Genomic DNA, 15,349 nt, shown 5'->3' on the forward strand with positions numbered 1-15,349 from the left:
ATGATTAAACTGAACACACAGGAAATATAGGCCTTTCTATGCCTACTTTTTTTAAGTGGGTGGTTTTCAAACATTGCTAGAAATCAGTGAAAATTTCTTAAGGGTCTGATTATGCAAAGGACTAGGAAAAATATTTTTAAAATTACAATCTCAGTCTTCAAGGAAAACACTGGCATCTTTTCTGCTAACTCTACTATGTCTTTGCTGGAAATGTGAGATAATTTTAGAATTACGGGGGTAGCAGAATGAGCCTATTTATGCTACTAGCATTTGACCTCAAATATTTTTTATGTCATTTTCATGTGTACAGTGAGGCTAATGTGACTGTTGTGGTGTTAATGTGTAATGAGCCATGTAAGGGTTGAGTTTCGTGCCTGGAACAGGGTAAATGATCACTGCTAATCCAGTTAGTAATGGTAGTAGAAGTAGAAACAATGGTAGTAGTATTTAAGATTATCTTATCCTGCTAACTCAGCTTAGGAAAATACTTTGTTCTCCCTCTTCTTCTCTAAGTCCATACATTATCCCAATAAGAGATTTCACTTTGTAGGGCTTACCTACAATTTAGTCTTAATATCATCCTTGTTTGGAGTTTAAAGTTAAAGGAAAGTGAATTTTAGAACTCTTAACTGTGTGCACTACAGCAGAAGGACAGAAAGAAGACTCTATTTTTGTACCTTGCAGCTAGTTAAATGGTTCTTTTCACTCCAATGTCTTCATAAATTGATTCGTGAGAAAAAATTAATGTGCTTAACAGGGTCTCCCTAAACCTCTCCAACCATTTTGAATGGGACTGAAAATACAGACACATACACAAAAATATATGCATACACACATATATACATACACAAATTCACAGGTAAATTTACAAGTGTATGTTTGATAATATCATCTTTGGAAAGGAGGTAAATTGAGCAGGCAAGGAAAGGACTGTTGAATGCATAAGTATTGGCTTAGATATTAGTTATAAATGATAAACATCTACGTAATGAATAACATCTGTATTCTTCAACTAATAGGGCCAGTAAACTGATGTACTTTCTGCACAAAGCAGAAAACATTTGGTGATGAAGGAACAGTTCTTGATTCATCATACATTTCAAAATTTCTAGAATAAAATTGGCAGACCATCTCTTTTTTTTCCCATATAAAGAAGGGCATCACCATGATTGTCCATGTGGGAAAGGAAAGGCTGATTGGAGCAGCAATGTAACCGTGACATAGGTGCCATCATTGAAGAAATCTCCCCTCCTGGGGAAGGTTGGCATATGAGCCTGTGAATCATAACTATTATCGTTGTCTTGTTGAGGAGAAGTGCTTACAAAGACCTAGGAACATACATTTATTATTCTTTCATTACCTAGTTCCTTTTTCATTACCTATGTAACCCAGATGTAACCCACGTGTCAGCTGCCTGGATCGCTTCAAGTCCTCCAGTGTACCAAGGTCAGCTTGTTCTCTAAAATATAATTAAAATGGACTCAAATCACAGACTCATGTACAGGGAGTTCCCAGCATTCCTTCCAATATTTATAGCAGTTGTAAGTGAAGCCTTTGTCTCTCCTGGACTCTTGGCTTCTGAGCTCCTCCTTATGCTGATTTCACACAAGAATTAAAACAACAGAAAAAAACCCTGAAATACCCTATGCCACCCACATAATTTATTTAAATCAAGTTGAGTAATGCAAGTGGAAACACTTCAATAAGTATAAAGAGCTACCTACGGGAGGTAATAATCTTAACTAAATGAGAAAGTGACATAAGGCGTTGTGAATGCTCCAGGGTAGACTTGAAGAGAAAATCTGAAGGTAATGAAACAATATCCACTCATTTCATCTGGCTGAAAATAGAAAAAAGGATGAAGTCCTGGCAGGATTTTGAAATAAAGTCAGATTGTCTGTGGGTTATAATAAGAAAAAAATTTACCCATGAAACTTTAAAAGGGAACAACAACAAAAAGTTAGTCATGGGATTACCAGAACCCAAAAGAAATATTTAACACCAGAAGAGAGCAGGGCCACCAGAATGCTTTGAAGCCGGTTGAGCTGGTAATTAGAAGGAACAACTTTGCTCATCCTTTTTAAGAAAGCAAATCCACATGGCCTTTGTCTCATTTTCTGGTAACTGCCAGAGCTGTCCTTGAAGCAGTAAGTTGCCAGCACGTTGATCAGCTGCTTCCACAGCCCTGTGTATGCATAGCATTCAGCCTGCTTGCTTCTTTCATTGTTTTTCCAAGAATTTGTTCCCGGCCTTACTTCAGAAAGCATTTTGAACGTAATAGTCACAGTTTCCCAACTCCCCACATCACTGTCCTGTGATCAAATCTTCAGACTACCTGGATGGACTGCATATCTTCTTCAGTTGGACTAAAGAAAGTTCTGGTCAATGAGGCTTTTTTTTCTCTTGTAAGAATAGGATATAGTTCACTTGGGCTTCCCTGGTGGCTAAAGAATCTGCCTGCAATGCAGGAGGCCAGGGTTATATCTCCGGGTTGGGAAGATCCCCTGGAGGAGGAAATGGCTACCCACTCCAGTATTCTTGCCTGGAGAATCGTATAGACAGAGAAGCCCGGCAGGTTACAGTCTGTGGGGTCCCTAAGAATCCGACACGACTGAACAACTAACTTCTACTTTTCTTTCAATAGTTCATTTATCTTGGGAACTTTTAAGTGTACGGGCTTTCCTTGTGGCCCAGCTAGTAAAGAATCCGCCTGCAATGTGGGAGACCTGGGTTCCATCCCTGGGTTGGGAAGATCCCCTGGAGAAGGGAAAGGCTACTCATTCCAGTATTCTGGCCTGGAGAATTCCATGGACTGTAGAGTCCATGGGGTCGCAAAGAGTCGGACACGACTGAGCGACTTTCACTCACTCACTTTAAGTGTATGTCACAAGCTCCCCCTGCATTCCTTGGCTCCAGTCACCCTAGTGGGTGCCCTGACTGCTGTCTCCGCCTGTGGGTTACCCTTTCAGCCCTGTCTCCAGTGTTCCTGTTTCAGCAGGGTTGCCTGAGCCCCTCATCCCTCAGAGAGAGAGTGCACAAGGCAGAGACTTTCTGTTGGAGGGAGATGGGGATTGGAGTCACAGGAGTGGGTGAGGGAGACCCCTGCAGGACTGTAGGGCCTGAGGTGAAGAGGCAGGCAGGAGGGGTTGCCAACTGAGAGACCCCGGGGGCCAAAGCCCTCCTTGTTCATGACCTGGCCCCGTGCTGCGTGTGTGGAGGGTAGACTTAGGGCCCTCTCAGGAGCCTGATACTAACGAGCAATCACAACTTGTGGGTCTCTGAAGAAACAGAGGGGAAAAGGGTCGCTTCAGGACTGGGTCATTTTCCTGCCACTTTCTCTGAGAGAATGGTTCAGCACAGCCACGTCACTGTGCAAGCAGGGAGAATTGCCCGGGAGACTGTGATGAGCTAGGACGCTTAGAAAGTTCCCCCTCTCTCCCCAAAGACACCACAGGCAAGTCTGCTTCCTACTAACCTCTCAGAGAATCACTTGGCCCAGTTTACTTTTGGGCCAGGGTGTTAATGTGCTTCACTGGAGTTCTTCTTTCCAAGGTTTTCCTCTAAGGTAAACGAAAGTTTTCAGGAATGCCCTTCACACCGACAGAGGAGATGCCAACATAGCCTGCCACCAGAAAGGGTAGGTGTTGGAGAGCCAAACCTGTATACCGTAGCACTCTGTACAAGATGTTCATCATCCCAAAGCAGCTCACAGTAGACTCAGCAATTATCCCCATTTTACAGCCTGAGAGTGAATTGTGATGACATTTCTCAAGATAAAAGGAAAGCACTGAAGCCCATGTGACTTCCTTTGTCAGTGTCTGCATTTGTCTAAGCTGCTTTGAGCCAGTCTGTAGCAGTGAAGCCATAATTCAGATGAAAACAATAAGAAATCATTTAAAGCCAGTGTACATGAAAGTGAGTAGCCCACATGACCACTATTTTTAGTGCAGAAATATATTCAAGATCAAAGCCATTAATGTTTGCCTATTTTATTTAATCATGTGCCTTTTACCTGGAAGATGCAGGTCTTATAACATACAAATGAGTGTACAGGGAAAGTTTCAGGCTTCATGCTGTCCAAATTAAATTCTGAAAAGCCAGAAAATTCATCATGTTGACATCTCTTTACAGATGCAGAATGTGTGTTGAAATATCTCTTGAAATGTGTCTTGTTTACTTAAGGAGCACATTTAGCAGATCATGTTAATTAGAAGTAATATCTGAGTAAAGTCTTTCATAATGTATCTCATTTTAAACATAAAAATCAAGGGGCTAATTTCCCAAGTTGTGAGAATGGATGTTCCCTCTCATTATCTGTATTTTGGATTTTGAGGTTTTCTTGTAAGTAAAAGTTTATAGCATCTTGAGTTTTTACAGCATTGCCTGAGTTTTCAGCATCCCCCCCCTTTTTTTTTACTATATAATGATCTAGGTTTACAGATATTATATATTAAGAAATGGAGAAGTTGGGGGAAATTTTTGAAAAGAGACATCGCCTACTCTTGAAATTCCTTGTAAAGTATTATTGTCATATAAGTTGTAGGAGGTGTGTCCTCTGTAAGAATACTTCAGAAGCACAATTTTAGATATTGAGAACCTTTCTAACCATTCTCCATTTTGAGTTGTGTGTGTGTGTGTGTGTGTGTGTGTGTGACAGATTTCATATAAATAGAATTTTTATGGTGCATGGGTAAAAACTTCCAATTACATCTCTGAAAACATTTTCTATGGAATTCCAGTGTTACCAAAATATGTAATGTTAAGTTTACCTTAAACCTCATTGACCTGAATAAACTCCATGAATAATAGATACAGTTATGTAGTATAGCTTCTAGATGGAAAATTGTCATCATTTTCAAGAGAATGAATGGCTCTGGGGAAATGTACAGCTTAGGAATGACAAAACTGTCATTCACTCAAAACAAAATTGTGGAAATGACAGAGTTGAGCCCTGGGAATCCTCAAATTTGCCTTTAAACAATACCTTCTTCAAACTAGTGGTTACCAGTGGGGAGAAGAAAGGGGGAAAGGCAATATAAGGATAGGGAACTAAAGTGGGAACTATTAGGTATAAAATAAGCTACCAGGATATATTATACAACACAGGGAATATAGCCAATATTTTATAACTATAAATGGAGTATAATTTTTTTGATAGTTTTTTATTTTATTATTGGAGTATATTGCTTTACAATGTTGTTTTAGTTTCTGCTTGTATCCATATATCCCCACCCTCTTGAATCTCCCTTCCACTCCCCCAATTTCTCAAACTTACTTGACCATAACCCTTTTTTGAGGTTTTCTGAGCACCTCAGGATACACATGTTCCATGGAACCCATTTTGTGAAGCAGTGGGCTAGATTTAGTTATGTAGCCGCTACTCAAACAGAACTCCAGTTTGGCAAACCAAGAAGCTGCTGTTGCCAGCCCTGAGATGCAAAGAGCGAGTATAAAGTGCTGTGGCGCACGGTGCATTTAGAAATGTGGGTGTTGAAGCCGAGTTCTCTCTTCTCTGGTCTCTTCCAGGTGTTTCATCCCAAACGTCTACGCAGCTCTGTTCACTGCAGCCCTCGTCCCAGTAACGTGCCTCCTGGTGGTGTTCGTGGTGTTCACCCACGCCTACCAGGTGAAGCCACAGTGGAGAGCATACGATGACGTCTTCAGAGGAAGGACAAATGCTGCAGGTTTGTAGGCAACCCTATTCGCACTTTGGAGCTGGGCACTTTTAACGGGGGGAAAAAGTCACTGAATGATCTCTTTATCAAGAACAGGAAGGAGGTTAGACTCAGCTTTCAGCTCTGAAGCCAGAAGTTACATTTCTCTGATTTCTCCTGCTCCTTGGGCCTTCCTTGCAACCTCTCTCTCTTCAGGGCTCTGCAGGTTTCGTTGCTGGTGCCAGTTTTTTCCCTAAGATATTAATATTCAAGTAAATGACTCACAGCCTTTGGGAGCTGCTTCTCTAAGCATTTTTCAACTCAAGCAGTAACAACCTGGGTTCAACCTGTGAAATCTGTTCATTTCTTGCAGACTCTCAGACTTTATCACAAACAAACCATCCTAAGGCATGTGGAGTTCTGAGTGTGCGGACAGATGTTTAAAAGCATATGTGACCAGACAGCTTCATAAGTGGCTACACATGTCTGGTTACTTAAGAGTGCAAGTCTTTCCAGCTCAAATTGGCTTTCACTACCAGCTCATTTTTTCCCTTTGAATCATACTTAACACCGGTTTTTATGATCTGATTCTTTTTCTGTTGTTAGATTAGAGTCTCTTAGGAATGTTTTTAAAGAACGATAACCAAATACCTACATACAGAAAACTCAATCTAAAATGGTTTGAGTGACTGGAATATTGAGAATCTAATGAGTTGGGGAATGGAGGAATCCCTCTTGGGCCAAGAGGAAGACTAGTCTTTTCTATAAGATCAGTTAAAGATAAGTCAGTTGCTCAGTCGTGTCCAACTCTTTGCGACCCCATGAACTGTAGCCCGCCAGGCTCCTCCGTCCATGGAATTTTCCAGGCAAGAATACTGGAGTGCATTGCCATTTCCTTCTCCAGGGGATTTTCCTGACCCAGGGATTGAACCCAGGCATTGCAGGAAGACTCTTTACCATCTGAGCCACCAGGGAAGCCCAAGTCTTTTCTAAATTTTTGCAAATCTAAAGCCAAAGGAATGAGAGAAGTTCTTCACATGTTAAGTACTGTCCAGAGTTTAAGCAAGATACCATCCATGAAGTCACTTAGAATAGTGTCTAATACATTATTAGAGGCTCAATAGATACTGTCTCTTATATGCTAATAAAAAGATTCATTCTAACATAATAAAAGCCTCTAGTTCGTAAACTGTGTCAGGGAAGATGCAAAAAGATTTTCCTTGTAGTGTAAAGAGAAAGGACTCTTTTATATTAACTTATGGGGTAGTTTGTAAGAGAGCTGTATCTAGCCAACTCTTCCCTCTTCTCTCTGATTTAGCGTGCAATTATTATGTGGGCAAAAATAGCACTTAAAGTTATTATTAAACTTAGATTCTTCCATTAGAAAAGCAGTGTTTGATGTAGAAACTGTACTTTTTCATGGACATAGAATTTATCCAGAAGCTGTGCTTTATTCAACTTGAGATTCATTCTGTTAAAATAAATATTCTCTTTTGAAGGCAAAGTTTGTTTCTGCCTAGTAGCAAGATTTGTTTTTTTCTGTACACTATATAGAAGTGCCAGTGTTTGCGTGTTTCAGTACTGATAACATCATAAAGGCCTAACCTAATGAGTTAGTCTTTTTCATTCCTGAATTACCCCTGTGCCTTTTGGATATGATCCATGGATATAGTAGATAAACACTGCTCCAATTCTCTGAAAAACAACTCTCAAGCATTGAACATAAAATCTCTAGAACACTTGTATCTCAACTGGAGAAACCTCTCTTACAATGAAATATATTAATAGAAGCATTGCTCTTATTATAGCTTTTCAAATGAAAAAAAAAAAAACAGTTATGGCATTTCTGATTTCCCTGCTCCCACTCAACCTAACAGTCATTATCTCACTTGGACTTTTAAACAGTGTTTTCCTAGTTAGTCACTAGTTCCAGTTCTTGTCGGCTTCATTTTCTCAGGTGTCTATATTTCAACAATGTCAAGTGGCTCCCCTCACTCTCTAGCTTTACAATCATTCATCTTTATTGCCCAAAAGAAAGTCCAGGCTCTTTGTAACACTAGAGTCTCTATGCATTCACCCCGGGCCGTCTTAATCATCCCCAAGTTAGTTACCGCTCAGCCTATGTTCTGACCATGTCATTGATTCAGTTTTACTCATCCTTTAAATTACCTGATCTGTCGTCTTTGCTCACGTAAAATGTCCTCTATGAACTCCTCATCATTCGTTGATTAAAAAAAAAAAACTCATGTGTTTAATAAATAATGAGAGAAAATGTAGATGAAAGAGGTGTAAGGGACTTACTATGCTCCCTTAATCTATCCTAGCTCCCCAAAGCCATCCTCAATAAATGCATAATCTAAGTAAAAAAATGTGTGCTGAACAATCCCAAGTTGACTCCTTCCAAGAGGATACTGCTCACTTTTTTATGGAAATTGTGGAAGCTCCCAGTATGCTACTTCTTCCGTGAAGAGTGAAATTAACGTCTTTACCGCACCAAATAAGAATTACTCATCCTTCTATGATTTTAAAGCACTTTGCCCTTATGGCCATTAGAGCCCTTAACACTTACTTCAGAATGGAATGGTGACTTGTTTTGGTGTGTGTGGCTGATTTCCTTAATAAATTATGGATTCCTAAAGGGCAAGGACCATTTATTATTCATCTCTGCATCACCAGAGCCTCATGGAATGCTTAGTGGATAGCAGGAGCATAATTAGTATTTGTTGACTGAATAAACTAATAATCATCTATGCACCATAAAATCTTATAATTATAGGAATGCACCCACAAGCTAAATATAGCATTAAGAAGAAGAGGAATCTGTCATATCATCCAAAGTAGAAATTATGGAATTTATCTCATTGATCTGTTTGTAGATACCCCTTTGAAATTTATTATTAGGACTATTATTTTTTCCTTCTATGATTCCCAAAACTATGTGTTCAGCCTTGACCTCTGACTTGATACTTTACATTTTATTTGAAGCCTCCTTTAACTCTCCTACACTTGAGTATGTTCCACTTAGCTCAAATTCAAAATGTCAAGAAAAGAAATGTTGGTCTATTCAGGGCCATTTGATAATCTCTTTGAATCTGTCTGCTAAAATTCCATTGCCTTGACCTAAAAAATACTGTCAAGTTGGGACTGTAAATTCACGTTTTGCCCATTTTGCTGTTCCAAATGCATCTCAGTTAATGACAAGATATAATAAGAAAATATTAAGAAGAAGATGAAATGGGGATCAGAAACACAAAGTGGAATGTAAGCTGGGCTGCAGCCAAGGGCCTGGTGTTTTCTGGGTCCACAAGCCTGTGAATGCAGAAGTGTCTCAACTGCTGTGCTGATAAGCTGGGATTTAGAGGTCTCACGCAAGGCAGGTAGACTGGAGCAGCAGCGCCTGCAGGAAAGGTGTCTGCGAAAGGACCGCCACTGAGGTGTGGGCTTTGGCTTAGGGGTCTGGGAGCCCAAGGAGAAAGCAGAGGAAGAATCTTGTCAGGTTTCCTGGGCCAGACTCTCTAGAGTTCGCAGTTTTATCTGCCATATTTGTATGTCATTATGGGGGTAGAAGACCCAGGATATCAAATTAGCCTTCTTTGGACAGGAAGGTTAAATGGAGGCCACCATAAAACCATTAGACAGAAAGAGGTAGCCAGAGAGGAAGACAGAGACTAGGGGAAAGAGAGAGTGAGCAAAGAAGCACATGCTTTCCACTCGACTGGCTGCAGTGTCAAAGATCCAGACGCTGGAAGAAAACTGGTAGAGACAGCCCTTCAAATCACCGATCAAAAAGGTAAATATAATCCAGAAAAACATGTAAGGATAAACTATACATAACTTTGGTAATTATGTTTGACTCTTCAAAAAGATAAAGCAGGAATCAGCAAACTGTGCCCCTACCAGCCACTCACCTGTTTTCTCATTTTATCTATTTCTTTGTTCACAGCTTTATTGAGATATAGTTTACGTGTCATAAAGTTCATCTATTTAAACTGTAGAGTTCATTGGTATTTATTATATTTATATAGTTGTATAACTATCACCATAATCTAATTTTAGAATATTTTCATCATCACTCAAAAAACCCCGTATGCGTTAGCAGTCACTTCCCATTCTCCACTTCCCTGGGCCCTAGGTAACCATTAATCAGCTTTCTGTCTCTGGAGATTTGTCTGTTCTGCACATGTCTTATAAGGGGATCATAGAATAGGTGGTCTTTCAGATCTGGCTTCTTTTACTTAGCATAGTGGTTTCCTAGTTTATCTGTATTACAGCATGTATCAGTACTTAGTTCTTTTTGTTGCCAAATAATATTGCACTGGATGAACATACTACATTTTTGCTTATCTGTTTATCAGTTGATGGACATTTGGGTTGTTTTCACCTTTTGGCTATTATGAAGAAGGTTCCTATGGACATTCATGTACAAGATTTTTTATTAATATATGTTTTCATTTCTCTTGGGTATATATACCTAGAATTGGAATCTTTGCATCACATGATAACTGTATGTTTAACATTTTGAGGAACTACAAAACTGTTTTCCAAAATAGCTCCAGTGATCTGTTTTGTAAGTAAAGGGTTTTTTTGACAGCCATCCACACCCATTGTTTTACATATATTCTTGACTGCTTTCACAATACAGAGTTGAGTATATGTAGTTAAATAAACTCCATGTGGCCTGAAAAATCTAGCATATTTAATATCTGGCCCTGTATAGAAAATGTTTGAACCTCAATCCCTGACATAAAGGCAGATATATCCACTCAAAGCCCTTAAACATAAGAAGCAAAGATAGATATAAACAAAATAAAAACACAGACCAATATGAAAATGAAAAAATTTCAAAAATCTTGGCAGTGAAAATACTAATAGTTGAAAATTTTAAATATCTTAATATTTGAGATAAGATACAGATGAGACACAGAAAAGAGGGAATTAATTAGAATCTGAAACTAAGATTGAGAAATTCATCAGTGAAACCTGCAAAAAAAGAGAAAATAGGAAAACAGAGCTAAGAAGTATGAGTATACATTGCCAGAAGAAAAGAATACAGGGAATGGAGAAAAAGATTTGAAGAGGTAATTGCTGAGAATTTTCTAGAATTGAAGAAAAAAATAACATAACTACACATAAATATCTATTGTTAAAAAAAAAAAGAGGGAGGTGGAAGAATGCTAAAAAGTCTAGTATGTTAGTAAAGTTCTCATGTATATTTTTGAAAACCTGGATAGTAAATACCTTTTCTTTGCTTCTCATATTCCTTACTGTTAGAATAATTGGCACAAACCCCATTCAGAAGTTTGGAGTCTACAGTGGATGCAGATGCTGCCAAGTTCTCTAAAAACCTAACTTTCAAAGCAGCACAGACTGGTCCCAAGCCTCTTCTCTTGTTTCCTATGAGATTCATGCACACCCGGTGTACACTTTATACCTGAGAAGGGGGGCAGTTCTGATTGTAGTCATCCCTCTGTATCACTGGGTTCTGTATTTGAAGATTCAACCAACTATGCATCAGAAAATATTTGGGAAAATAACATTTCAGAAAGTTCCAAGAGGCAAAACTTTAGTTTGTCACACGCTGGCAACTATTTACATAGCATTTACATTTTGTTTACATTGTATTATAAGTAATCTCGAGATTATTTTAAATATTCCAGAGGATGTGGGTAGGTTATATGCAAATACTACACCATTTTGTATAAAGGACTTGAGCATCCTTGAATTTTAATTTCCTACAGAGTTCTAGAACTAATCCCCCATGGAGAGAGGGAAGACTGTAGTCTCAAGCAGGTCCAGCCTATTTCTCTACAATTCCAAGCATGCAAAAGTGACCCTTTTTCCTAATGCAGCTGAGATGGTTTATGGTTTAGCTTTATTTTGCCCTGCATTTTTAAACTGGATGAGCATTTTCAGATATTGCAGTTAACCCTTGAAGAGCACGAATTTGAACTGTTCAGATCCACTTACACAAAGATGTTTTTCAGTAGCTATGTACTACAGTACTGTAGACTTCCCTGGTGGCTCGGGTGGTAAAGAATCTGCCTGCAATGCAGGAGACCCAGGTTCAGTCCTGAGCCCAGAAGGCCCCCTGGAGAAGGGCATGGCAACCTCTGTCCATAGGGTTCTCCAGGCAAGAACACTGGAGTGGGTTGCCATTTCCTTCTCCAGGGGATCCTCCGGACTCAGGGATTGAACCTGGGCCTCCCACGTGGCAGACAGATTCTTTACCATCTGAGCCACCAGGGAAGCCTAAAGAGTTGGACACAACTGAGTGACTTTCAGTTTTACTTTTCACCATACTATACCACCTGCTGTTGGTTGAATCCTCAAAAGCAGAAAACATACATATTATTATGTACAGAACTATTTTACTTTTCACCATACTGTACCACCTGCTGTTGGTTGAATCCTCAAAAGCAGAAAACATACATATTATTATGTACAGAACTATAAAATTATATGAGGATATTTTACTCCGAGGGGTGTGGCATCCAACCTGTGCATTGTTAAGTGTCAACTGTATGAGATAGTATTATGAGAAATACATTCTCAAATCGAGTTGAAAGTTGGGACTTCCCTGGCAGTCCAGGGTTTAAGACTTCATGCTTCCGCTACAGGAGAACGTGTTCTCCTTCCTGGTTGGGAAATCAAGATCACGTATGCTGCATGGTGTGCCAAAACAACAGTAAAGAAAGAGTTGAAAGTAAATCCCCTTTTCTTAAAGAAGCACGGATTCCTGATGTTTCAAACTGCTAGTTTTTAAGTATTTTTGATCAAACTTTGTAAAGAGTGTTTTTTTTTTGCTTATTTACCAATTAGTTTTAGCAATGAGTGAAATGCATTATGAAAAGGAAAGTTCAATTTATACTTTCCTTATAGCTAGGCTGTTTTTCATTTTTTCATAACTGGAATAATTATGATTACATATTTATCTTAGAGATTTAGGTTTGGTAAACAAATGTGATGAGTTAACACCAGCATCAGGCCTGTTTGCATAACTTAAGAGCTTGCATCAGTTATTTTGCTGGACCTGGCCTCTTCCATATTTCCATAGAACTGTTTTCCCAGCTAAGTACTCTTGTGCAGATTGGATGTGCCTGACAATAGGAGCAATTTTTCAGCAACACTTGTCTGTTGTTTATGTCTGCCCAGTATCAACCCCATTATACTCTCTTTTTTTATTTTTAGTGACTTTTTTGCTCCTGACATCCCTTAATTTCAGAGCTCAAATTTCCACTGAAATCCAGAGGAAATGGAGAGCAGGGGAAGAGCTGCTAGTAAATAAAATACACTCTCTGCTATAGTCTCCAGAGAGGGCCTCTGTCAGTCCCTCCCTTTCTGAGCGTGGCTGGAACAGTGATGTCAGTCTGTCTTCCTTCTGTGCTCCGTTATTACTCAACTGCTAAGTAACAGATTTTCAAAAGTCAATGGCTCCTAATGAAATTCACTGGCCCCCTCCTTCAGCGAAGTGAATGCGCAGTGAGAATGAGTCAGGATAAAGGTATGTTCCCTGAACTCAATTTCAATGTCTCAAACAGCCTTTTAAACAAAGCCTGTAATTTTAGGGTTTGGTTTTGATCTCTGGCAATGATAAGCTTGTCTCTCCTTTTAGGCTCAATAGAATTTACTGACTTTTTCTGATTCATCAGCCAGTTCTTATGATTCATGGATCAGGAAGGAAAATTAATTTGAATGAAAAGAGGAAGTAGATAATTACAAATCCCTTTCTTATAAAAATCCCACACATATGTTTCAGGATGATATGTAAAGATGTAAAGGTGGCTTGATCCAGCTGGCTATATATAACATGAATCTGAGGTAGTTGGAATCTCCTGGTACAATAAAGGCTACTTCTCTGCGTGGTAATATATTTGAGAATGAATGCTTCTGTTTCTTCTCAGATTCCATTTCTTTATATTTACTAATAGTAATGTAAATCAAGATTCCATTGCTGTTACAAAAATTACTGAAAGCCAATTATAATATTATGAAGTATCATCCTTTATATCCTGAGAATGAGTGACTTGTCTTCTGGCATCTTAAAATATTTCTTAAAGAGTCCAAGGAAACTCATTAAAAGCCAAAGGAAAAAAAGAGGAAATCAGTTCAGTTCAGTCGATCAGTCATGTCTGACTCTTTGCAGCCCCATGGACTGCAGCACACCAGGCTTTCCTGTCCATCACCAACTCCCAAAGCTTACCCAAACTCATGTCCATTGAGTCAGTGATCCCATCCAACCATCTCATCCTCTGTCATCAGGGTCTTTTCAAATGAGTCGGGTCTTTGCATCAGGTTGCTAAAGTATTGGAGTTTCAGCTTCAACATCAGTCCCTCCAGTGAACACTTGGGACTGATCTCCTTTAGGATGGACTGATTGGATCTCCTTGCAGTACAAGGGACTCTCAAGAGTCTTCTCCAACACCACAGTTCAAAGCATCAATTTTTCGGCACTCAGTTTTCTTTATACTCCAACTCTCACATCCATACATGACTACTGGAAAAACCATAGCCTTGACTAGATGGACCTTTATTGGCAAAGTAATGTCTCTGCTTTTGAATATGCTATCTAGGTTGGTCATAACTTTCCTTCCAAGGAGTAAGCGTCTTTTAATTTCATGGCTTCAATCATCATCTGCAGTGATTTTTGAGCCCCAAAAAACAAAATCAGCCACTGTTTCCCCATCTATTTGCCATGAAGTGATGGGACCGGATGCCATGATCTTAGTTTGCTGAATGTTGAGCTTTAAGCCAACTTTTTCACTCTCCTCTTTCACTTTCATCAAAAGGCTCTTTAGTTCTTCACTTTCTGCCATAAGGGTGGTGTCATCTGCATATCTCAGGTTATTGATATTTCTCCCGGCAATCTTGATTCCAGCTTGTGCTTCATCCAGCCCAGCGTTTCTCATGATGTACCCTGCATATAAGTTAAATAAGCAGGGTGACAATATACAGCCTTGACGGACTCCTTTTCCTATTTGGAACCAAATAGCTCCTAGTTAATGCAATACGAACTGTGCTGTGTCCTCCAACGATGGCCACCATCAGTTATTTCCCTCCCCTGATGAGTGTCCTACTCCCCCACATAAAGCAGTAGAGTCTGTTTCCCCTCCCTTTAACTTTTTGGGCTTGCTTAGGTGAAAGTGTCTGTTGATAAGTTGTGCCTGACTCTTTGCAACCCCATGGGCTATAGCCCACCAGGTTCCTCTGTCCATGGAATTCTCCAGGCAAGAATACTGGAGTGGGTTGCCATTTCCTTCTTTGGGGATCTTCCCACCCCAGGGATCAAACCTGGGTCTCGGACATGCTTAGACCAAGATAATCTGATGGAAGTGATACTGCCTCATAATGGGTCAAGTGTTTAGGAGGACAGGCAGTTTCAGCTTCCTTTTTCTTGGAAGCCAGCCACAATTTAAGAAGTCTGATTACTCTGAGACAACCATGATATCAGCATCTCCAAGCTAGTTGTGTGGAGTGACCACATGAATAGGCATATTTAACCCTCCTCCAGGCTTCCCAGGTGGCTCAAACAGTAAAGAATCCACCTGCAACGTGGGAGACCTGGGTTCGATCCCTGAGTGGGGAAGATCCCCTGGAGAAGAGCATGGCAACCCACTCCAGTATTCTTGCCTGGAGAAGCCCCATGGACAGAGGCACCTGGTGGGATACAGTCCATGGCATCACAAAGAGTCAGACGT

General features: G+C 39.8%; 1 protein-coding gene across 1 annotated transcript in view; it reads left to right on the forward strand.

Annotated features, from left to right (window-relative positions):
- ADGRV1 (adhesion G protein-coupled receptor V1) overlaps positions 1-15,349 on the forward strand; it is a 566,629-nt gene that overhangs the window by 461,310 nt on the left and 89,970 nt on the right. Inside the window, exon 86 of the mRNA XM_069590116.1 lies at positions 5,527-5,684. Coding sequence (XP_069446217.1) covers positions 5,527-5,684 — 158 coding nt within the window. The remainder of the gene's footprint in view (positions 1-5,526; positions 5,685-15,349) is intronic.

This window comes from Ovis canadensis, chromosome 5 (assembly GCF_042477335.2).
Source record: "Ovis canadensis isolate MfBH-ARS-UI-01 breed Bighorn chromosome 5, ARS-UI_OviCan_v2, whole genome shotgun sequence".
NCBI classification, from domain to species: domain Eukaryota; kingdom Metazoa; phylum Chordata; class Mammalia; order Artiodactyla; family Bovidae; genus Ovis; species Ovis canadensis.